The sequence below is a fragment of the Mytilus trossulus genome, chromosome 12, assembly GCF_036588685.1.
Source record: "Mytilus trossulus isolate FHL-02 chromosome 12, PNRI_Mtr1.1.1.hap1, whole genome shotgun sequence".
Lineage (NCBI taxonomy): Eukaryota > Metazoa > Mollusca > Bivalvia > Mytilida > Mytilidae > Mytilus > Mytilus trossulus.
In genome coordinates, this window is record NC_086384.1 from 12,931,572 (window position 1) to 12,956,359 (window position 24,788).

The 24,788-nt window shown below is 30.9% G+C and overlaps 1 protein-coding gene across 1 annotated transcript; it reads left to right on the forward strand.

Annotated features, from left to right (window-relative positions):
* Positions 1-11,856: 11,856 nt before the first annotated feature.
* On the forward strand, positions 11,857-24,271 carry LOC134693059 (uncharacterized). Its single transcript, XM_063553760.1, has 9 exons — positions 11,857-11,966; positions 14,702-14,819; positions 15,795-15,974; positions 16,802-17,014; positions 18,146-18,450; positions 19,594-19,776; positions 20,612-20,781; positions 21,570-21,679; positions 23,831-24,271. The coding sequence occupies exons 1-9, from the start codon at positions 11,881-11,883 to the stop codon at positions 23,879-23,881; spliced, it is 1,416 nt and encodes a 471-aa protein (XP_063409830.1). The 5' UTR covers positions 11,857-11,880; the 3' UTR covers positions 23,882-24,271.
* Positions 24,272-24,788: the final 517 nt, after the last annotated feature.

The following is a 24,788-nucleotide window of genomic DNA, read 5'->3' on the forward strand; positions in this document are numbered from 1 at the left end:
AATAAAACAAATCAAAGACAAAATGAAGTACGAATTTGAGAGCATGGGACAAAAACTCAACTTTTGCTAAAACAGCTTAAGTCATCTAATCCGTCATATATTAGGTAGAAAAGTCTTAGTATTTTAAAATTGTAAAGTTTATAAACAGTAAAGGTGATTGAAAGATGCAACCGGTTAAAAGAGTTTCCATTGTTGATTGAATGTTGTATTTATTGTATGTTAAATTGTATGAATTGACTTAAGTTATAGTCTGTGTAATTAATTAGTTACTTTCAGTACTTATTGATAGAAATTCCGCGAGTCATTGCATGGTTTACGGGAAAAAGGGCGTATTTTGCCGTAGTCCATCAGTTTGGGAAACAAACTTGAAAAACAAAACTTGAATGCCCGGCTAACCGGGTGTTTTCCTGAATTGGGATCTATATAGATCGTATATGCAATCACCGAAAGCTTGTTAAAATACGTATGTGTATTTTATTTACAGAGTTCCAGTAATTATTTGTCATAAAACGGTGAAATCCATGACTGATTTTTTCTAGAGTCTGAGTCTATGTTTTTTAAAACTAGTTGATTTCTGCATTTTTATGTGGCAATCTATTGATATTCTATTGATATCTATAATTATTTAGCGTATTTTACGCAGATTATTTGATTATTTAATTGGGATTGATTGTTATATTTAATGTTTTCATGAAAATCTGAAGTAAAAAGAATGATTTATAAATTGTAACCTTTCTTGACTTTTATTTACATTTTGAATACTTTTTGACATACCGCTCGCAAAACGCAAATATTCAAAATATCGACATCTATTACTTTAGAAAATCTGTGATTCGTTAAACATCTAAATTCTTGGGTACCCTGTTCCCACAAAATCGTCGAAATTAACGAATTCACAGTGGTATACAAATATAGTTTCGTATACAATTCAATAATCAAATAAACGATCATAACAATGTACTAACCTTCACAATTTGGACTAGCAAATCCTGGAATACATGTACAATTGTTAGGGGTTGTACAAGTTCCACCATTCTGGCATGTTGTTAATCCGTTACAAATAGCTTTAATGACAATCATTTTAACACTATATGTATTAATGATAAAATACAATTATTTCATTTCATATAACTTTTTTAAAACTTGGTTGTGAAAGGAAGAATCTATGAGATTTTGAAAAGATCCGGAGATGGACCGAAGTAGAAGTAGCAGTAATTGTCTAAAATAACAAGATCAGTACTTTTCAATAACTGACATTTCTAATTTGTGAGGCTCGAATTAAGTCAAAACTATTTAATATTAAGGTTGTACTGAAATACTCCTAGACCTTTATAATTCAATTTCATGGTAGTCATAGATCATTGAAGACCTCTTTTATGAATGAATCAGAACCACTGTATTTTGATTTTATTTTAATTCGGTAAAAATAGATATTTTGAAATATTTCAGAACCTACCATTTTTGACAACTACAAAAAATGAAAATCGAAATGGGGAATAAGTCAAAGAGACAACAACAACACTAAGTGCAGAAACAGCCAAAGGCCAGCAATACGTCTTCAACACATCGAGGAAATCCCACACCAGTAAGCCGGCTTCGTCCTCTCAACAAATATGTGTACACATTCAGTTGATAAATATGTTTTGAGAGATCTCATAGACCTCAGGCGATACGAGTTTCATACGTCATATTCAACACAAAGCTTGGCCAAATGGTTTGTTGTTATAGTGGAATAAGATTATAACACTATATGGACTGCTGTAAACCTTTTTTGACACGTTCACCTATTATGTCGGTCTTTTTTTGTTCGCGCATCGTTGTCAATATAATGGAATTTGCTGCGACTTGCGAACAAGTGAGAGGTTAAGCTAACTTTAAAACCAGGTCCAATTCACCATTTTCTACATAAGAAAATGCCTGTACCAAGTCAGGATTGTGACAGTTGTTATCCATTTGTTTGATTTGTTTTAGCTTTTTATTTTGCCATTTGATTGAGGACTTTCCGTTTTGAAGATTCCTCGCGATCGGAGTTAAGTATTTTTGTAATTTTACTTTTTACCTTGTGTACAATTTTCACCAGTATAGCCATGGCAACATCGAACGTCTATACAACTGTAATATCCTGTATAGGTTCTGTGTCTATAATGGTAAGAATTTGAATAAACACGATAACAATACGCTTTATAAACATATTCAGTCTACGATCTTTACAGAGACATGTTAACTTTTCAAAATTGTAATCCTATAATCATTGCTAGACTCTGGTATGGCTCGCATTGCTACTGAAAGGGACCGAAGTTTAGCATAGGGTGAAGAGTAGTATTTTCCTTCCCGTTTTTGGTCCACGTCTTTGTGTGTCGTTCAGTTTTTATATAAAAAAAATTTCTCTTATTATATACGATGTGTTTAATCATAATAACTATCGCATGAAGGGTTAGTAATTAAACTCCGTTTGCACAAAAATAAATTACGCACATAAACAATCGCATTAATTCTCAATCTTTCATACTTTTTGTCAGATACCAGTGATATATTTTCTTCAGTATTTGAAAGCACAATACAAAATATACTAAGAGAAAATAGGTCTTTCTTTAACTGCCATAACAAAATAAGAAACAATACCTATATTTTGTACATCTTCCCCATTTCCAAAAGCTGCATGATTCCGTGTATGATTGAGAATAATATACCACTTGCGAACATGCTTTATAGAAATCACAGTAGCCAGCTTCTTCTGAAAAACTGCAAAAATAAAATCATCTTTTAGATATTTTACTTGACTATAAAAAAAAATCAACATGATCGCCTTCGAAACGTATAAGTATTACCGATTACCTTGTCTACCTCTGAATGACTTGTGAATGTAATTATCCATTTTATTGATGAAATCGAAGGACAATCAAAAGTACTAACAAAGCAAAATAGAAAACTAAATACTGAGTATCACGGTTCTATAACAAAACCCAGGGGATCAGGAATAGAGCAAATTCTGCTCCCCGTTTTGCATCCTGTGCGTTGTTCATTTAAGTACAAATCCGTTGATATGTCTGATTCTACTCACATCCATCGTCATCTGTGAAACAAATAGTTAATGATGATCATCAATTCGGGAAGGTGTCCTGAAAATTAACAAATGGATTATTTTAACATTACCACTTGACACTCTTCCTTGTGGGCAGAAATCCTCTGTGTCGTTATTTAATCACGCTATATGTACACGTTACTCTACAGTGCATTGTTACATTTCATTAATGTGTTGACGTAGACATTGAAACGATATTTGTATTTAAAGAAAACAATGATTACCTGCTACTCATAATATAAATATCTGGTAAGAAAGGAAAAAAATTAAAACAATCAATATTTGTGGTTAAACAAACAAAAGCATTTATATGTAAATATTTTACCTCCAAATAACACTACTGCCAAGAAGCAAAATTGTCAAAGGTAGGCTCATGTCTGTGCCACCTCATTTGGATTTTTGAAAATTAAAACGGGGATAAATAAGTTTATATAGTATATAGTTCATGCAATACACGTATACAATTACTCAAAAATATCAGATTTATTTCTTTCGATATTTACATATAACAGATATATTGCTACAACTAAAAAATACTGGTGAAACGAAGTGGTATCATGTTAACGTTGATATATTTACAGTAAAGACAGAGTGTACTTACAGAGTACTCTTGTACTGATTTATTTGTAGATTTATATATGATAAGCTTTTAAAGTATTTACAAAACAGTGATTTATGAAACTGGTTAAGAGAGGTTGATGCAGATAAAAAGAACACATTTTGTTATGTGCAATGTCCAATGTAACATCAAGAACAAAAATTAAAAAAGTGCCTTCGAAATCAGGATTTATTGGAGCTTTAAAACTTTTAAAATATCTTAAAATGCAAGTTGAAGAATCTTTAAATCGTTGTTTATTACTTCCTGATCAATAAGACTATTTTTTTAAGTTTGATCCATTGATAACAAAATATTTGCCTTTTTACATGTGAAAAGATTGTCATGGAACTTTCGACATTGTGAATTAGGAGATATGACTTCCTACTTTAGGTATATATCGATTCTGTGGTCCGATAGATGTGCTTTGATCGCACTTTATGACAATTTACTCTGATTCAAAGAATTATTTCTCGTCAGCTGTCATTATCAAGATGCTTGATTTCTTGAATAACAACGTATTTGTAACGTTTGAAGAACGTGGTTTGAACACAAATTGTCATTCATATTTGAACCAACTGTACTTTTTTCTTTGTTCATATAAGGCTGTCTTCATTAAGGAACAGAAGCTACCATTGTTCTTTAACTTCACGTTCCGCTATAACGATCATGTCCCCCCCACCCCCCGTAAATAATTCAAACTTTGGTGACAATGTTGAACGCATCTATACTATCGAAGTTGAGATACAACAGATACATTCTGATCTAAATCTATAAATTTACAATGAGGGTTGAGAAAAAAACTTAAATACTAAAGAAAAGTATGTTATGTTTTATTAACTGTTGTGTTGTTGGTCTTTTCGTCTTTTTTTGGCATGGTATTGTCGGTTTGGTTCGAATTATAAGTATATCTCTTTGGTTCCTTTCGACTCTCTTCTACATTTGCCTAAAACTTTTTAGTTGCAAAAACAATTTGACATTATTAACAACGTTAGTATAACATTTTTTTCCATTATTAAGCTTTTAGAGGCATATATAGTTCATCTCAGATATTGCAGCAGGTGCATATTTGTATTTGTTACAATTAGCAACATAGTTCTGTCGATTTATTACTCAAATCTTCCTTTCTGTGATCACTTTTAATTTTCTTTTCATAAGATATACCATATATCAAGCAATTAATCCAGAAAGCAATGAAAAGAAATTAAATTAAAGGACGTTTTACAGTAATTGATTGATCGATTTATTTTTCTATAAACATAGGAAACTTAGATGCGAGTTTTTTGTTTTATGCAATATGACGATGATCAAAAATGTAAAATGCTTGACTTTTTGTTCTACAAAATATTTGATGAGTTTGAAGGATTGACATTTCAGCAAACTGTTATTCTAATTGGTACTAATTGTGCACCACTATTGAACCTTTTATAAACTAAATACAGCATGCATGAAAAACGTCTCTTTTCATTGACAAAAAGAAAAAGGTATCTTCTAAAGATATGTAATTTCCCTTACCGTAAATGCACATTTAAATGAATACAGCTCATATATTCTTCGCAGTGAATGATACTATAGAAAGTAGAAGGTTTGATTTATATGTATATATATATATATATTGTGATACTTTGCTCGATATTGTCCTTTTTAACAGGAGCTTGCTATTTGCACAAAACATTCTGCAACAGAGTTATGAGGAGACATATATGAAATGTTCAATGCATCGGTTGTACATAAATTGACAAATATGATACATCGGTGTCTAAATTGACCAGCGACGTGTTTTCATGGTCCTAGACCTTAAGATAACAGTAAACTCGTCTCATCTATAATCATATTTCTGATTGTTACACACTGCCCGAATGCTTATTCACATGGCTGTGATGATGCTTACCACGTTGATACCCTTATTACTTCATATTGGCATATCTTTTGACCTCATAGACATGACGTTTCGCATCTTGTGTCCATACAGAATTTTTTCTTATTTCTGTAATATTTCAGAAAGTACATATTATATAAATGGGTACACCTTACATACCTTCTCTTCAACACACAGTTTAATGTAAAAAAAACAAAATTTATCTCCACAAATGAACAATTTGAAGAATCAAGTCGTTGAACCATAACGAATAAGCTGGAGACTTACATTCTTTTGTGATGTGAATGGAAAGTTTTGCTGAAACCTTATAATAACCTTATCTAAAAATAAATTATCAGCTTGGATTAAGAAAGACGTAACTGTTTATTACGATCCGACTTGAAAATGATATAAAAGCTGGAAAAATAAACTATTTTGGGCTTGTGGAATTTATAAGAAAACAAAACGGTCAAAAGGATTTTACATTATCAAAATTATTTAAAGTCACCGATTTTAAACATAAAAACACTCTTGAAAAGTATTAAGATCATTTGTTGAAGACATGATTTGTAAGATGTTTTTGTTTTACTTTTTACTTTTTAATTAACTGTTTTATAGATAGTAATGGAACTTTAGCTGTCACTTGATTGGCTGTCATCATTGGAGTTCTGATTGTTGTGATCAAATTAAGGTTATACTTAAAATGCAGGTAAGGAAAAACCGTAGTAAATCAAGGGAATGGTACAAAATTTAATGCGGTTCTTTTACAAAGCACGAATTTATACTTCTGAAGAACATCTTGAGAAGCCTCTAAACGTTATTCAAATATGCGTGTTACATTAAAATAAATATTTAATGAGTCAAGCGTCCGTTGACTTCGACAACTTCACAACTTCTAATACGCAAAGTCTTCAACAACTAGTAGATGATTTCTAAAGAAATACTCGATATTTTTCGACATCTATTGACTTGTCTCAAGCAGCTTAAACATATTTCAAATTTAATTTGAGGTCTGGGTTCCAGTTTGTTTAGTTTCGTATCTTTCCGTTACATTCTTATTTTGTTTTGCACTTTCATGACAGGCACCCGTTAAACTATAAAATCATTTTTTTAAGACAAGACACTAAGTCTTGTCAAAAACAGTCATAATTTGACATTCCAATCACAAGTCGTTCGTGAGTTTTCGTGTGCTTATCTTTTTTTCAGTATTTTATAGAATTATTAGTTTAATGCCAATGAAAGAAAGTGAAAAATCACATAATAATACTTATCATGAAAATAAAATTGAATATATATATATGTAAACGGTTGAACAAGTTCTCGATAAATCTATCAAAAATTTAATAAATATTCATTATTCCATATTGTTTTTCTAGAACATCGAAATCAAAGAAAAAGATCTTGACAAATAATCAACATTCGGAACACAATTAAATGTATGGAGTCAGTACAGGTGCAAAAAATAGAAAACAGTAGATTATGTATAACGCTTTTACTTAGTTGATCATTACATTCTGAATAAAGATGACTGCAATTTAGTAATACAAGAAATGACATCAGACCGCCAGACGTTCGTTTGTCAGAAATATGGCAGATTTTGTACATTCGTTTGATGCGTTTTATCATTTGATTTTACCATTTGATTAGGGACTTTCCGTTTTGAATTTTCCTGGAAGCTCAGTATTTTTGTGATTTTACCTTTTGTCAACATAAATCACGGTGCCGGAATCATAATCAAATAACAATTAAAAGACAAACACCCACAATTCCCAGAGAATGTGCAAATCATGCATAGACCTACCATTGCTAGTGTGAAAAAAATTAACTCGTCATAGATACAAGGCTTATATAGTGAATGCAACGCACACATTTCGTTCCCCAGAAGCTTGAATCCAAAATTTTCAAGGACAAATAAAGTACGAATTTGAAGAGCATTTAAATTTGTTAAATACAGATATTTTTTTGCTGAGGTTTTGTTCAACTTTCATCATGAATCATACTATGTATGTGCTTGTAGATTCCTCCGATATCCGAAGAACCTCTCGAGAGCTGAGAGGGTACAGTGGAATCCATGTACACTCCATATCGGCGTTAATGGAGATTTGTCACTAGCATATGTACAATATTTAATATTTACAAGAACAATCCTCACCCCCTCGATAAGGAGTGGTAGGACACCGTACAGAGTCTGTCATTATGGTGGAAGAATCCGAAGTACTCGGATAGAACCACCGGTTTTTCGGCGGGAAAAGACAAACAGAAGAGATATTATCACTCAGTTGGATCTCCAGGTCAAAGTCGGGGGCAACTTTGACCAACCGAGTCCCACATATTACCCATGCTAGCTTAAACTCCGGTCTAGGTACTAAAGATGTACTGACATTTTAGCATTCCGAGTTAGCATCGAACTCGGGACCTTCAGCACTGTAGCTATCGGTCTTAACCACTAGACCAAGAACTCACACGTACTATGAACAACATTTTTTTTTTGTAAAATAATATTTCCAGTGTTCATCACGCTACAAATTAAATTATTTGCATCTACCTAACATGGACAACATGTATTCTATTTGGCGTCATTTGGTCCAAATATAGCAACGCTATAACATGCATATGGCGGTATTTCATTCCAGGATATGGTTGATTTCTAAAGTTGTTTATTATCTCCCCCTTATTATATTTATAATTGTATTTACATTGTATAATAGATCAAATTTATTCGTTCAGTTTATATTCAATTGTTTAATTTGATCGAGTTAACCCATTTCAAGTGATGTTTTAAAGTCAGTCTTTCTATATTGTGATGTTACACTATTGTTTCAGCCGGTAAAGTGAAATGTTGGTACCTAAGAAATCGTTTAATTATATAAACCCGCTGCATTTAATTGAATGTGCCCTAAGACAGGAACCTGATGTTCAATAGTTGTCGTTTGTTGATGTGGTTCTTGAATATTTCACGTTCCTTGTTTTTTTTATATTGATTCACTAGTCATTTTTTGTGTCCTTTATATCTTGTTTTTCGTTGTAAGCACAGACTTTTCAATTAAATGAAATATTTTCTGATGATCATAGTCTCTCTTTTCCTACACTTTGCAAGAAATAAGATACTTTGAAGCGTTTTAATTTGAAAGATTCCTCAAACATGTACTACTTTCTTCTTTTAAAAATACAGATACTGTTACAGACTATTATATACTAACGAGAGAACTAAACAATACATACATGTACAGTTGTAATAACTGTTCCTATGGAAAATACAGTATTAAAGTCGACTGAATGCCTTTAAAAATTTCGTCCAGAAAGTTTACTGGAATAAATTATGAACTTAAAACTTTCGAATTAAAATATTTTGATAACTCTATAAGTAACTTGTGCAAAAAGCGCTACTGTCACAATAAGAGAGTCTGTCCTACTCAAATATGAATCTGAAGGACGTACTCGTAGAAAAGGTACAGTCCGGTCTAGAACCATTGTTGATATCAATCAGAAAAAAACCACTGTTCATGGAAATAGCAACAAACTGAGCGACAAAAAGGCTAAAAAAATACTTTATAAAGAGCCAAAAATACATAATATACATGAAACAACTTTTCATCTTTTTATCATGTTTAAAACCCAGACAGTCCTCGCTAGTTCTTTCGTATATTGTTCTAGTTGATCCTATTTTGAGTTGACTTCTGTTTTTTTCTGCTGTGATCATGTCAGGATCATCTGTCAAAGCTTGAAACTTATTCTTCAATCGGAGGATGAATGCATTCTTTACTTTATGATCTTGTAATTTTGAAATATCCTAACGTGTCGGGACATTTTTTTTTCGTCCTGTAATCCTTAATTTCATCTTAATATTTGCAGTAACAAGGTGATGGTCACTACCAAGATCTGCTTCCCTCTTAACTTTAACATTGTAACCGGAGGGGTTTTTACTTTGCATATTTCCTGTGTCAACTTTTACATATTTTACCCCAGACCGCGTGTAAAGAATAGGTATCGGAATCCTGAGTCTCTGATCCATCATATTCAGTGACATTGTATGACTTAACACTAGCAAGTTTTCATAGTTGATTATAATAAATTACAATTTAGCAAATATCAACAATAATAAAAAGATAAAAGTATTCAAGTGTAAATAAGTTAAAACTCACATAAAAGTGACAGAATATGTGAGGTCTGTGCAAGACCAGCAAGACTGAAGGTTTACATTTTGTTCTATATATAACAATGTCATCTTTCAGTTAGTGGTAAGGTCTGTGCAAGACCATCAAGCTTTCTGTATGTAAAGCTATATTGCAGAGTGACTAGTGTCGACAAACAGTGTTGCGTATCTTTTCTTTCATAAAAGCACTTACCGTAAAGAGTCTCTATAATAGCCTGTGGCTCTCTAACTAATTCAGCACATAAACAACAACAAATGGAAGTTTTTAACAAATGAACATTGACCGGTATTACTCTCAGAACTAATTTTACAAGAGCAAGATCAATAGAAAAGCTCTATAAGTTAATGATAAGTTGCAAATCTATCAAAATCTTTGAATATCTTTAACAAATTAAAGCACAATAAAGTAAATGGATATTATGACATGTAAAACAATCATTTTTATCAATAATTTATATCAACAGTAATATTTAAATGTTAATTTCACAACAGTCCATTTTCAAGGGAAGTAATGTTGTTTTTAAAAACTTGCTCTCCGCTACAACATCTATAATTATAGTGAATGTCCCCAAGTACCATCTTAACGTATTTTTGGCAATATTTTCTAAACCGCAATATATCTCACTGAATATATATAAGGAGATATGAAAACAAAATTGAATACGAGTAAGGAATCATAAATACCTTATATAAACGTCGAATTCCATTGGCTATAGCATTGGGGACTTCTGACTGCCGTAACAGTGATCCTAAACAATCAACCTAATTGTTTTCAAACCAAAAAGAAAAATAGTAAATATAAGCGGAAATTATCGATAATATTGGGATTTCGTGTAGTCTGGAAAGAGTGAAGAGTATGAAAAATGATATTTTCAAATTGTATTTATTTAACAATAATAATGCATAATAAACATTGCACTGAAATTAAATGCAAACTGATTGAAAATGAAACTGTACAGTCCCTGTAAAAAGAATTTGAAACATGATAAAAATGAATACTATTATAAATTTTTTTTACTGAATTTGAAAAGAAATCCCATACGAGATTCAAAATAATCTTTTAGTCAAATGTAAAACAGAAGATGCTCAAATAAACATTTTGCTTCCCTTGCAATCAGGTTTTGTCCATCTTTAGTCAGGCCAAGTTTAAAGAGGAAGGGACATTCCATTTGACTAACGGTTTAAAATAGGAAAACTAGAAGTATTCGGCATAAAATAAAAACTTGACCTGAGACTACTATAACACATAGTAGTCTCAGAGTTGACTAATGAAAGAAACGCGGCAAATTTGAATTAAAACTACACTTTTAAACAAATACCTTGTATTAGGTCTTTTTCCTATCGAATTTGTTTAGATTTTTTTTTGCCTTCATGAATACATGAAAAATGTATTCTGTTCAACTTTAATTGTATAAAATTAATCGACTGTTCTAGTTCATGATACCTATGAAATTTCTTCCCCACATATATGTCACTCTAGACTTTTCCGTTTTAAGAATGTTAAAAATTTATGAACTGAAATAAAAACTGTTTACTTACCTATATACTATAAATATTAATAAAACTTCTAAGTAGTTTTAATCAGTTTATTCACAAATTGCGACAAATTCTGTATATATTTCACGTTTTATTACCAATCCGATGGCATTTTATTATAAAACCAGATGTGGATACGCGTAGCCTACGAACAGCAATTTTACTATTTGTACCCGCACGCGGATACGCTCAGACACTGCCTATATTTAACATTGCCATAAAAGAGGGAGGTTTGGCATGCCACACAACCTGGTTTACCCCTCCATTTTTCTTATTTAAAATGTCCTGTACCAAGTCAGGAGCATGGCCATTGTTATATTATAGTTCGTTTCTGTGTGTGTGACCTTTTAACATGTTTAATGTTGTGTTTCTGTTGTGTCGTAGTTTTCCTCTGTTTTACTATTGTTGCCCGTTTATTTGGATTGATAGATTTTTTATCGTCTGTGTTTCTGAAGCTTTTAATCTATTTCTATTGCTTGAATCTCCATTTAAGTCTGTAAATTGAGAAAGTAAATGTTATGAGAGGATTGGTAAACATGGAAAACAGATTCGTAACGAAGTGCTCCTCTAATGGAGGTATTTCCTAATAGAGATACAAAATCATCGTCATTCTGATATCTTTCCCCCTTACTTACAATCCCCAGTTTGCCGACAGCATGGATCGAACAACTTATCAAGTTTCTATATGTATTGGTGCAGTGTCGGTATTACTGACTCTGTTGGTCGTTTGTTTTAGATTAAGGTAATATAAAAATCTTTGGTAAAATGAATAACACTGGCACTAATTTTCTACATTTACTACATGTAGCAATGTACAGTGACAACACAGTTGTCTTGAAAAATGGATATCCTTGATCATGTTCATAGACAAAATATACAATGATTATGTACTTTGTGTAGGAACAGACATTATGGAATTGTTTATACCAAAATGTCCATATAAACTTCTGTCATCATCATGTGTCAAAAATATACATTTAATGACAGTATTTAGCAATTTTACCTGACCATATCGGGAAATAGCCTAGGTATTTTATAGTCTGATCTTAACATGTACATTGTTGTACTTGTGATTTGGTTAAAACAGATTTTCATATAAATATACGAAGAAATGTCGAAATGTTCAGAACTTAATTAAATCTGTATTTCGGTAGGATGGTTCAAGCATTCGATTTTTATTGCGTCTTACACTTTGAGAAGCGAATAATCTTAAACTACTTTATTCAAATATTGTGTAAAAACGTTAATTTTGAGCTTTGAAAGTCAAGTGTATCGATCATTTTCCTGAGGAAGTTTTAAAAAATTGCAAAGAAATATTTTTACAGTGGGTTAGCTTTCATTAGTCTTGACTATCTATAGATTAACAACTTTTGGTTATATTTATAATTTAGAATCATCATTGAAGGTGGAGCACGATTGCGCAGTTAATTAATTCTAGTGATGTGCCATATGTATGCAAGAGTGACATTCCGTTGTTTTATGTTCCAATTCGAAAAAGTTATGCGAGTATTCTCTCCTCTTAACAGGTTCATTATTTTATAATTAAGTTTACGTTTCTGATATAATTTTGAATAATTACAAAATGTAAACATTCAATATATTTCAGTTTTTGTTATTGGTGTATCAAAAACATTGATGTACGAATATAATTTCATAAATTTGAAGCGTTTAAAATGATAACATACCAATATATAGAACCGTTCATCTTTTGGTAATCACAGAAACGGACCGGCGAGCAATTATTAAATGTAGCTTAATCAACCTTAAAAAACAATTTTCCACTATAATGAATGTTACTTTATACAAATATAAGGACTAAGTTAGCTAAATCTACAAATTTTATTAGATATTATGATTTTTTATTGCAATAGATTAATATGCTACAGTATTTGTGTACGGTGCAGTCTAGTCCAAATAATTATGACGTCTGGCAAGGCTATTTTAATTTTTTTCTGGGACGCCATTGTGTGAATACATTCACAACAAATTTTTATTTCATAAAATTATCAGTTTTGTAGGGTTTCATCCTCAAGATTTTGTGAAATGTGTCTCTAAAATTGTTTTTCTAAGAGTTCTTTAGTTTCTCTCACCATAATAACAGACTTCCCGGTGTCCTAGCACTCCCTTTGTGTTGGAATGGGAATTGTCCTTGTACATATTGTTGTAAATACGTTAGTGACACATCTCCATTAATCCAGAAAAGGAGTGTACAAGGGGGCGCACTACGTTTGCGCGCATTTGAGGATTAAAATGTTTTACGTTTGCGCGCAGCTTTTGATTACATTTGCGCGCATTCATTTTACAGGTAATCTCAGGTAAAAATATAAAATAAAATATATTAGATATTAATAGATATTAGATTATAAATGACTATATTGTTTTTGTATTTTCATAACGGATATGACTATCAATTATTAATTTTGAAAATAGTTTGTTAATTCAAATTATATATTGTTCAGATTGAATTCTAAAACCAAGCATAAACTCCGTTATAGTCTAAGTTCAAGTTACAATAAATGGGCTATGTCGTAGATTTTCTTAAAAATTTTGCATACACTTTTGACTTGTTGAATTGAATCTGAAAATCGAAAAAAATTATGCGATTTATCTCTTTTTGTTTCCTGCCTAATGAGGCTTATACTAACGGAACAGGTACGGATACTTGGAAATAATTGTAGAAATTAATAAATAAATAAATATTATTATAACCTGGTTTTTTTTCCTGAAAAATTACTGATTGAATTCTTTTAAAATAGAGACTTAGACTAACAGACAGGGTACTGATACTTGTAAATAATTGAACACATTAATAAATAAATAAGTATTACTACCTATATTTTACCTGAGTTTACCTGTCAAAAAAATGCGCGCAAATGTAATCAAAAGCTGTGCGCAAACGTAATGATTTTTGCGTGCAAATGTAATGGTAATGCGCGCAAACGTAATGCACCGGTACAAGGCTTATTAACTGGGTGGGTGCTCTGGATAACGAAGGAATGTACCAGTACATACATAACCATGATAACTAATCATTTACTAATGTACTGTGTATATATACATTTCAGGCATCAATCATCCTTATAATTAAAGATATTAACTAGGAAGATGTTGACTCTCAATTATGACTGATACTGTAAATTCAGAAATTAATGCGAGGTTATTATTATTGCGAAAAATACGACAGAGTTGTAAATGCAATAATATAAGCTCGCATTTGAAATGTTTTATATGAATTTAACAGGATTTTTCTCAAAATCGTAAAAACTAAAATCGCATTTGAGTCTAAAATGACAAAATTGCAATAAAAAATGCACGCAATAATTTCTGAATTTACAGGACTCAACTAACACCTGAAAAACAGTGAATTCATGGAATTGATCAATATTAATGTACATAACAAAAAAAGTTTAAATTGTAGTTTGGACAACTTTTTCTTCATCATGTTCATTAAGATGTTTCTGTATATAATTATTTTAGGAAGATGTTTCCAGTGTCGGTGAATTGTTGGTTTTGTAATATGGATTCCACTGTACAATATGGTGTGAAGAATAGCTGGGACTGTTCTAAGTGTGACCAGTATAATGGATTCAATGAGGTAAATATTTGACAACAAGCATGATCAGACCTATAACCAGTCAAGGGTCTAACTTGAATATGTTATTAGAGATAAATAACAAACATGTCGTTCATCAAAATACTGTAATAACATCTGTATGTTACATGTTTCAAAGCATTGCAAAAGGACAATATACAAACTTTATTTTTGTTAAAAATTTTCACAAATTTTATTGATATTATAATTTTCTTTATGTAAACTAAACTTTGCAAAGATATAGCAGTTCATACATGTCATAGTTAACCAATCATGCATAGTAAACCTATGTTATACAGAAAATATATTTCTGCAATAACCAAAGGATGTTATAACTGCTTCTCTACATCTCCTTTGCTCAGACATATATCACAATGTATTTCAATTCATTGTAAGAGATGATGATCAGAGCTTGTATTGAGTCACTGCGCAAGATTCCAAGTAATTCCCAAGTGTCTCATTTACTCTCATCATGCTCATATCATATATCACATGCCTGGAATAACCAAGCCTTGTTATTACAGCTTGATTTTACCTTAAAGGCCTTGTATCATTGATTTACTATGGTTGATAAAAATTGTAGTATTGGAATTAGAAAATTAGTTATCAAGGGAATATATTAAGCACTCTACATGTTCTAGGTTTATAAGCTCAGAATTTATAAGACAAAAAAATAAAATATGATTTATTGTCATTTCAGACATTTATTCAAGCACAATTTAGAAATGATTTTTTCACTTAAAGCAGTCAAACTGGATTAAATTTCATTGAAATAAACTGAAGAACATTGCTTATGTATTATTGGCTTGCAAGTCAATAAATCGACTCATTTAAGTGTGTATTCATGCAATCTTTAATTTGACTTTTAGAATAGAAGGTTGTTCATGTGTTCAGCATGTGGTTCATTCTTTAAAAGTAAAATGATGTCAATATTTGATCATGTTGATAGTAAAATGAAATTTGTTTTGGTTTTTTCAGGATGGTGATTACAACAAAGAGATACCAGCTATGTATGACAGTTCTGTCAACAATATAGTAGGTTGTCAGCAGGCAGAATTCCTTACAGCAAGTAATATGGGGCGACAGTTTTGTGTCAAATGTCACGGGAATAATCATCTTAAAGTCAAACTTTTGGCTGGATTCAGTCCTTTAAATTGGGTAATGAAAACAATATTTGTTTAAACACATTTATTTGTCAATGTTTGTAGTACATTAGTGGATTTCAAAACAAGTTAATACAACTGTTTTAACCCCTTTCCACTTTGGTGGTGCGAGTGCTACCTTTTGGCTGCATTCCCCTGCTCCTTTTTTTAAATATATATACAAGAGTGTTTTTTACATGCAAGATACGTGTATATTGCTCTCTAAAACAATATTAGAAAGCCATTTTGTGTCGGCAATACAATATTACATTTTTAAAACACACATTCTTATAATCGTTTTGTAATCTTTCTGTTCTTTTTAACAAAATCAACTTGAATACATTGGATATGACTGTATGGCATGTACGGTATTCATACATGTTCTAATTTTACTGCTTCTATAAACCAAATTGAAAAATTTATTAGATATTGCATGAATAAAAAAGCCTGATTAAGCTGTAAATTTTTTTGCATTCTTGAAATTATTGACTAGATAATATTACATCCATACTGCATGTTCTAAGTAAATACATTTTTATACATTGATTTATTAAAATGTATTTTTAGATCATTTAAAAAATAAGGTTAATTTTTCAATTACCTTACAACCCAAGTCTGTTCTTGTAAAAAAAAAAATCACAATCAAATATAACTGGCTTAAAATTTTGTACACACCATGCACACATTTCATCTACAAAAGACTCATCAGTGACGCTCAAAAAAGTAAAAAGGCTAAAGAAACAGATATTTCGCCGCCAAGACCATTTAAAGAATGATGTAAAATTAATATTTGTACATGTTATAAGTGTTTATACATAGATTTTACAAAATAATTAATTGTAGGATGATTATGATAATGAATTTATGATCCACAAAGAAAACATTGAGCAAAGTTATGGTACATGTGTGAATTGTCAATTGATGGTAGATAGAGAAATAGAGAAACAAGATCATTTGCTATCAAGGAAAGTCATGCAGTATCATCAACAAAAGGCGGCTGAATATATGGAGAGGAATAATCATAAAGAGGAAGAACAAGAAAAAAATATACCAATTGTAAGAAAATACATTGAATTTATAATTTTCATGAAATTTAAAGATCCAAGGGACATATACAATGATAAAATGTGTCTTTTTGGTTTTTAACCTATCTTAATTTAGAGCTTATATCTGAAAGTTTTAAGGAGCATTTCTAAAAAAAACCCGTTTCAACAATTATGAGTTTTATAACTCTTGCCTATCCTGATTATAACAACAGGAATCAAAGCTACCTTGCCTTGTTTATTAAATAATTTCAAATAGTGAGTTTGAGTGTAGTGATTTATTTTTTTATCCCTCCATTTATATAAATGAAGATCATTATCAAGAATTAGGGAAATAAAATATGATTGCAATTGAGACAACTACTGTAAACCAACTAATTTTGTGAGCGATTTATTTTCGCGACTTTTGCGAGTAGAAAAATAATGCAAATATAAATTGCAGGGAATATGTAAAATTTTGATTTTTGAGTACTTAACTTCATCAAAAAAATTTGAGAATCGCGAAATTAAATTGCAGCAAAATGGTCTAGAAAGGACTAAAGGCGAAACAAAGTATCTGCAAAAATAAGTTGGTTTACAGTATACATTTTACATTGACTGTTGAGCAGAAATGTGGACAATTACAAGTCACAGCTAAGGGTCTTCAACATATAGTATCTGCTTCTGACCTTTGTCACTTTGATTGTGTTTATCATAAATGAATATGTAAACACTTTTGGTCACACAAAACATTTATAAAAATGAAAATACAAAAAAAAATGGTGGTGTACGTATACAGATATGAAGATTCAAGTAACATGAGTAATAATTAACAGATTTATATTTCAGTTTTTCAATTACCTTCAAATGTACACAACTCTTAGCTGTGACAACAGAGCATTATAAAAGCAAAACTACTTATAATTAGTTATGTTGTGCTATGACTTTGCATAGAAATGTTTATGATTTGCCTGTTGTTTTTTTTGGGATTTTCTGTATATTTTATACTGTTTAAAGGCTTTCCTTTTCATAGTATGGATTATTTATTCCGCAGATCCAGGGAAATCAGAGGCACCCAACTTTCTACATCTTGGATTTTCTGTATATTTACTGTTTAAACATGTTGAAGAGGTTCCTTAATGTAGTATGGCTTTTTATTCCTCAGATCCACGGAAATCAGAGATGTCTTACTTTCTACATGATCAAGATGGTATCTGTTTTGGCATTACTTCTGATGATAGTTTTACAGAGTTATCCTTCTTTGTTTGATAATATTCCAATAAAGCAAGTAAGTAGTTGGCTCCAAGAAATAACAAGTGACTATACAGAACTACTAAGTAATATAGATATACCACCTCTGACATTCCTTGGCAGAAGTCTAATGAACTGTACAGTGATGCAACTAACCATAGTCATAGGATGTATAGCTGATTTGATATCAAAAAGAATTTTAATGAAACAAAAGTATATGTAAGTTGATTTTTATATAAGATAGCCTTTTAAATACTAGTATGGTAGGATTATTCATTAAGACTTTAAAATAGGCATGAGTTAAGGTTTATGGACTATACTCTGCAAAAAAATACAAAATTGTTAGTTTGTCACACATGGTTAAATTTATTTTTGCTCTTTACCAACTGTAATTTATAGGAAGAAAACCTTCAACCAAAATCAAAATAGACATGAATGCTGAAGTAACAGTAACCAAAATAAACATAAATGCTGAAGTAATAGTAATAAACATGTTAAACATTGTCAACTTTCCTGGCTTGTAACATGTACAATGTATATAAAAGAGGGGCAATAGATACCAAAGGGACAGTCAAACTCATAAATCGAAAATAAACTGACAATGCCATGGCTAAAAAAATAAAAGACAAACAGATATTCAATAGTACAGACGACACAACATTACTTGGGAGGGTATAGAATAAAATTGAGAATGGAAATGGGAAATATGTCAAAGAGAAAACAACCAAACCAAAGAGCAGATAACAGATGAAGACCACCAATGGTTCTTCAAAGCACTGTGAAAATTCTGCACCTGTAGGTAATCTCCAACTGTCCCCTAAATAAAATTTATACCAGTTCAGTGAAAATGGACGTCACAATAAACTCTCATAACATAAATGAACTAAAAAAAAAAAAAAAGACTAACAAAGGCCAGAGGCTCCTGACTTGGGACAGGTGCAAAAATATGGCATGGTCTTGTGATATCTCAAGTCTCCCACTATATCTCTAGCCAATGTAGAATAATGAAACTTGTTTTGTGAATATTTAATATTTTTCTATTTCTCAACTTTTTCATTCATTTTTATTCGTGGGATACCAATTTTTGTGTATTTCATGGGAACAGGCCAACCATGAAATTCGATTGTAAATGAATAACAAAGTTTCTGTAGCTTGTATGCAGACTTGGGCAAAACCATGAAATCCAATATCCACAAACATGTAAGTTTTCCTTAATCCACGAAAATGAATGAATCCACAGTACACAAAATTGATAATTTACTAATATACCTATTAATTTTAATGCCTTGTAATATCACTCAATATTTATCATAATACATATGCTTAGTTCTGTATTTATATGTACATATCTTGTCCTTTCAGATTAGGGTTTGTTGATCTGGGATCATTTGTTCTGTGGTTTGTAGCATTCCTGTTTCAGTATATCTTTAGTGAGTGGTCAGAGAAAAATGCAGAATTGCTGATGAGTGTTACAAATCTAGTCTTCACTTTTTCTTCCATGGTTGGTAAATATCCGAGACAACCCATTCAACTTAAAATAGCCAGGTATGACATATATGAAGCAGTATAAACTATTGTAAATTTAAAAATTATTGCAAGATTTTTATGAATGTAAATGATGTTAATATGGTGTGGTTATAGAGGGATTGGGGAGGTGCGTACATGTTCAGGATCACTTGTCCGTTGCTGCTAAAATTGTTTCAAGAATCTGTATGTGTTATTTTGTCCTTAAATATTTTAGATGACTAATTTATCCTATTTATTTATATTTTTTTGGCAACAATCTTAAAAAACTTGAATTAATAAGGAGAAACTTACAAACATTTTGTGCTAAACAAGTTTTATCTAAAGAAATTGTTTTTTAAAACCTCACTTTCCATTAAGTGTCTTTCAATGACAAGTTCCACCCATTGTTGAGTTTGGGTGAAACAGTAGATACAACTCATATACAAAGCAAGAATGATCATACAAAAACCTACAAATAAATCAACATGTTGGTAAATATTATGGATATGCGTGGTATTATAGTATTTGATTTAAAACAATTTGGTCAATAAACATGCATGCCTGTCTATACATGCTAAAAGCATGTAAACTATTATAAAACATATCTGTCTAACATAAAAATGTTCCTAATGTTAAGACATAACTACTGCTAATTTTGTTGACTCAAATTAAATCAAATGACTCATTTTGGGAATTGTAGTTTTTGCAATGTTTTGGTGTATGCTTTAAAAAAAACTATCCATGAATACATTTAGTTCTGAAACTACAATTGGGTAATGACTATTTGTATTACAGACACTAAATGGTTTCATCTTTCTTAATTAAACATGGCTTTATGAAGGATATTTCTGATGTAATACAATTTGATTTTCAGATATCCGTTCAAAAGAATGAATAACAAACAACGTTTAGGACATATCAAACCTGAAATTGAAACCTTTGCAAGAATGAATAACAAACAACTTGCAGGACATATCATACCTGAAATTGAAACCTTTGCTTTTGGATCTCCAATTAACAAGATAAAAAATGGAAGAACTGGTGGTTAGTATTTTATTTAAGTTTATTCTCTGTGACTTCAATTGACTGTTTCATATTCTTAACCACTACTTATATTGGTTTAAATATAAGCAGATGAAGTGAGATTGTCAATGAAACAAATGTTCAAAGTACTATGATGTGACCAATTACAAGTTACCATGTGACCTATATAATGAGCAAATCCCTTGACAAATAGTTAGCAGACTTATCATGCTATTTTTGTTAAACATAAACGTTCATTCTGATCTGTGTTTTACCTTGTTTGATTAATCATAGATATTGTCAAATTGTTTTTTTTTACCTAGCTCTGTTTTTAACACACCAAATAATTATACATGTTGACATGTATAAATTGACGTGTTTTTGATATTCAAAAAACATATCATGAATTAATTCAGGTAAATTGAGAAATTTTTCATAAAGTGAACCTTGCCGTGGAATTGGAACCTTGATTTCTTAATACTTGCATAAAGTTTCAACATGGAATTAAAGAAAAGTATATTTTGTTTACTTCCGTACAGCAGGTTATTATGGCGGGTGTGAAATTTCATAATATTCATTAAATAAGGTATACAAAATATTTTGGCAGTTATTATTTTGGCATACCGTATTCAAAACCTTTATCAATACCTTTGCATGTGCACTTTTAAATTGGAGGAATTTATTTTTGCGATTTTGTACTATCCGCTAAAATAAGCGAAAATTTATACCCTGCAAAAATGACCTGCTATATTGTATGTCAATAGAACAATGACTACTGCATTATGTTAGTCTGTTTATTTGTATTTCAGGACTATTTGATTCAAAGTTTGTCAGTCAAAACACCAGTCCTAAGATGACATTGCTTTCAAAGAAAACATCACAAAGACCATTGATATCTCCAGCAAAATTTCTGAAAAAAGTAAAAAGTGATTCATTTGTTATTCAGGTTGTCATCTGTAATTGGCCGTTTCAGAATCTAATGCATCCTGGGTAATATTTTCAATAGCGTACGCCAAAGCGTTTTGATTGGTTTAAAAGGTTATGAACAATGAAAATTCAACCAATGACGAAACGTTATTTTCACTTTGGGGTACGAACAATGAAATAACACATGATGCTTTAGATTCTGAAATGGCCAATTGGTTGACTTAAACTTTAAAGAATGGCTGAAGGTCTAAGAGCACATTGACCTATAATTTCAGAAGCTTAAGAATACAGTCTTATCTAAAACATTGTATTTCTTTTATGAATTCCAATTTATTTTTGTTTTTATTAATGAAGTAGCAAGGGTATAAATGAAATGACAATAAAGAATAGGTTGTGCATTTTATAATTAAGTAGATAGTTGGTCAAGTTGATATACTGCGAATGTACTTATATTCGTGGGTACCAATTTTCGTGGATGACTTTATCCACGAATTTATTAAAGTGTCCAACGAAATAAAACAACCATTGTGCAAATCAAGACAACATGGACAAGGAAAGATCCCCATCGGTAGGTTTGACTACTGATATGATCTAGAGAATATATTGAATAAAGCCAAATCTGAGAATACTTTAATAGCAGTTACAGAACTACAAACCGCATGCAGAATTATACCCATTTAATCTTTAATAACCTAAACTGTACAACTTTTGATCATTTAATTCTCATAAAAAATATTTTTGATCGATGAAAGTCAGATTTCCGGTATTGATATACTAGTATGATATATTGTTCATTTGATATCGCATAGTTTATTATTTCATGCTGGGCTTAATTTTGACTGGGAACAGTATATGTTCCTGATTTTGATAAGAATTATTTGACAATTCAAGATACTTATATAGCATTTGTTAATGTTACTGTTTTCTTAAGGTGACATGTTTATGGCCTATTAAACACCTTTGATGGTCTTTAAATTGTTGATCACTTTATCATGGTTTAGTTAGTGTTATCACGACGATTTACACAGGCCAATGTCGAAATCAATGTTTACCTTGCAATTTCCTTCAATCCAGACTATTTGTAAACTTCATTTCTAAAGGCTTTAATTTTTGTTTTTTTTAATTAGAAATCCAAAATCCACGAATTTAAAAACCCACAAACTTCTAAATATTGCTCAAACCACGAAAATTGATACCCACGAATTAAAGTACTTTCACAGTATGTAAAAAATAAATATAGCATCAGACTACTAACACAAAGGTTCCTGGTTCCATTCTCGTTTGGGATGAAAATTTCAGGAACTAAATTTTCGGCTCTCCCTCGACACCATTTGCGAGTATGGTCTTGAGGAAACGATGATAGTCCATCGGAAGGAGACGATAAATGGCTGACCTGTGTTAAGAGATAGCTATATCTCTTGCACGTTAAAGACACCCTTGTAGATTTCGAAAAAGAGTAGGCTAATGCAGCTACAAGGCAGAACTCGCACCCGCAAAGTGGAAAGGGATTAATATAAGTTGCAAAACTTGTTTCCCAATTTACTATAAATAAATATGTTTAAACTAAATATAGCAAAAAACGTGAAATTGAATTAAGACCCATAAATAAACTTGTCTATATTAGTAGTAAAAATAAATAAATCCAGCAGTAATTATAATATCTGTACCTACATATATGATATATATATATAAAAAAAAAAAAAATGTTGTATTATTGTCGATGAGACAACTCTCCACCAGAGACAAATTGATGCAGGAGTTAACAACTGTAGGCTGACATACTGCCTTCAACAATGAGAAAAACCCATGCCGCAGGGTGAGCTATAAAAGGTCACAAAAGTTAAATGTCAATCAACTAAAACAAGCTAGGACAACCAAAGGCCTGACTTATGTTCAAAGCAGTGAATGAAAAAAAAATATGATATACCACAATGTCAATGACAACCACTGAATTTCAAATCCAGACTTTGGAGTCATTATTGAGAAAAGGGAAAGACTCTTTATGAAGGAAAGGATAAAGATTGCAAGTGGCATAGTTCAGTGGAATAAGTTAATATCAGAAATTTCGGTAATGTTAGTAGAAGGTTACACGTTCTTAGACATTACTTTTTATCTACAGATGTTTTTTTTTATTATTTTGTAGGATTCAACAAGAAAAGTAAATGATAGTAGAGCTTCAGAAGGAGAGGAATAGAAAGTATATGATGTATAACTTGTTGATGTGTTGGAGGAAAGGTTAAGACAAGTGGCAATATCTAAAATGACAACTCAGTGAATATGTGCATGAAATATTTGTCACTGGACTTTTATCAAACCACAATCATTAAATGGCATTGGATTGATTTGACTCTTAATATCATAAATTTGAACTGCAATAGGATGGTTCCCAATCAAAGGCTTCAATTATAATGCCATGTTTAATTATTTATTAAACAAAGACGATAAAGTCAGGTCATGCTTAAAATTTTGGAAATGCTAAAAATATTTTAATTTAAAACTTGAGATTGTTGAAATTGTAAACAACAGTGACTTACAGACTATCTCATGTTTTTTCTTTGTTGTCTTGTTTATAATGCAGCATTACAGTATTGTTTATTTTTAATGTAGTTTGTTAATACTTTTTATATTTGTGTACACTAATAAAAGTGTTTTTTACTTTTTTTTTAAAAACTATCTTGTTATTATTAGATTCCCTTGACCGGTTTTATTTGGTTATTCACAAAGATCAAAGGATTGCTTATGGCACAAAATGGCCTAAAATATCAACTTTATCATAAAACATCAAAAAGGTCTAAATTTGGTTCGTAAAATGATCTATTTCAAAAGTTCTTTTCAAAAGAGTACATAAAATTCTCCAAAGTAAGCCCATTTTAGACATTTTTTCCAAATATGATGATTTTGTGCATTTTTCAGACCTAAAAGCTTAAGAAACACCATGGCCGCAACCTACGATCCAAAATGTAGTGTAGCTGAAAGATTCCAATTTTGTTATAGATTTCACCAATATAATATCTTTTTGGATCGTAGATGGTGGCCAAGGTTAATTATGACAAAGACAATTAAAAAAATGAAAAAAAATGTTTTGTCTTAATAGTATTATC

Excerpts from the sequence above, each read along its gene's own strand:
- LOC134693059 (XM_063553760.1), top strand. The coding sequence starts at position 11,881 with ATGGATCGAACAACTTATCAAGTTTCTATATGTATTGGTGCAGTGTCG. Across the intron at positions 15,975-16,801 it reads GATTCAGTCCTTTAAATTGG|GATGATTATGATAATGAATT; the intron begins GTAATGAAAACA and ends AATTAATTGTAG. Across the intron at positions 20,782-21,569 it reads AAAAAATGGAAGAACTGGTG|GACTATTTGATTCAAAGTTT; the intron begins GTTAGTATTTTA and ends TTTGTATTTCAG.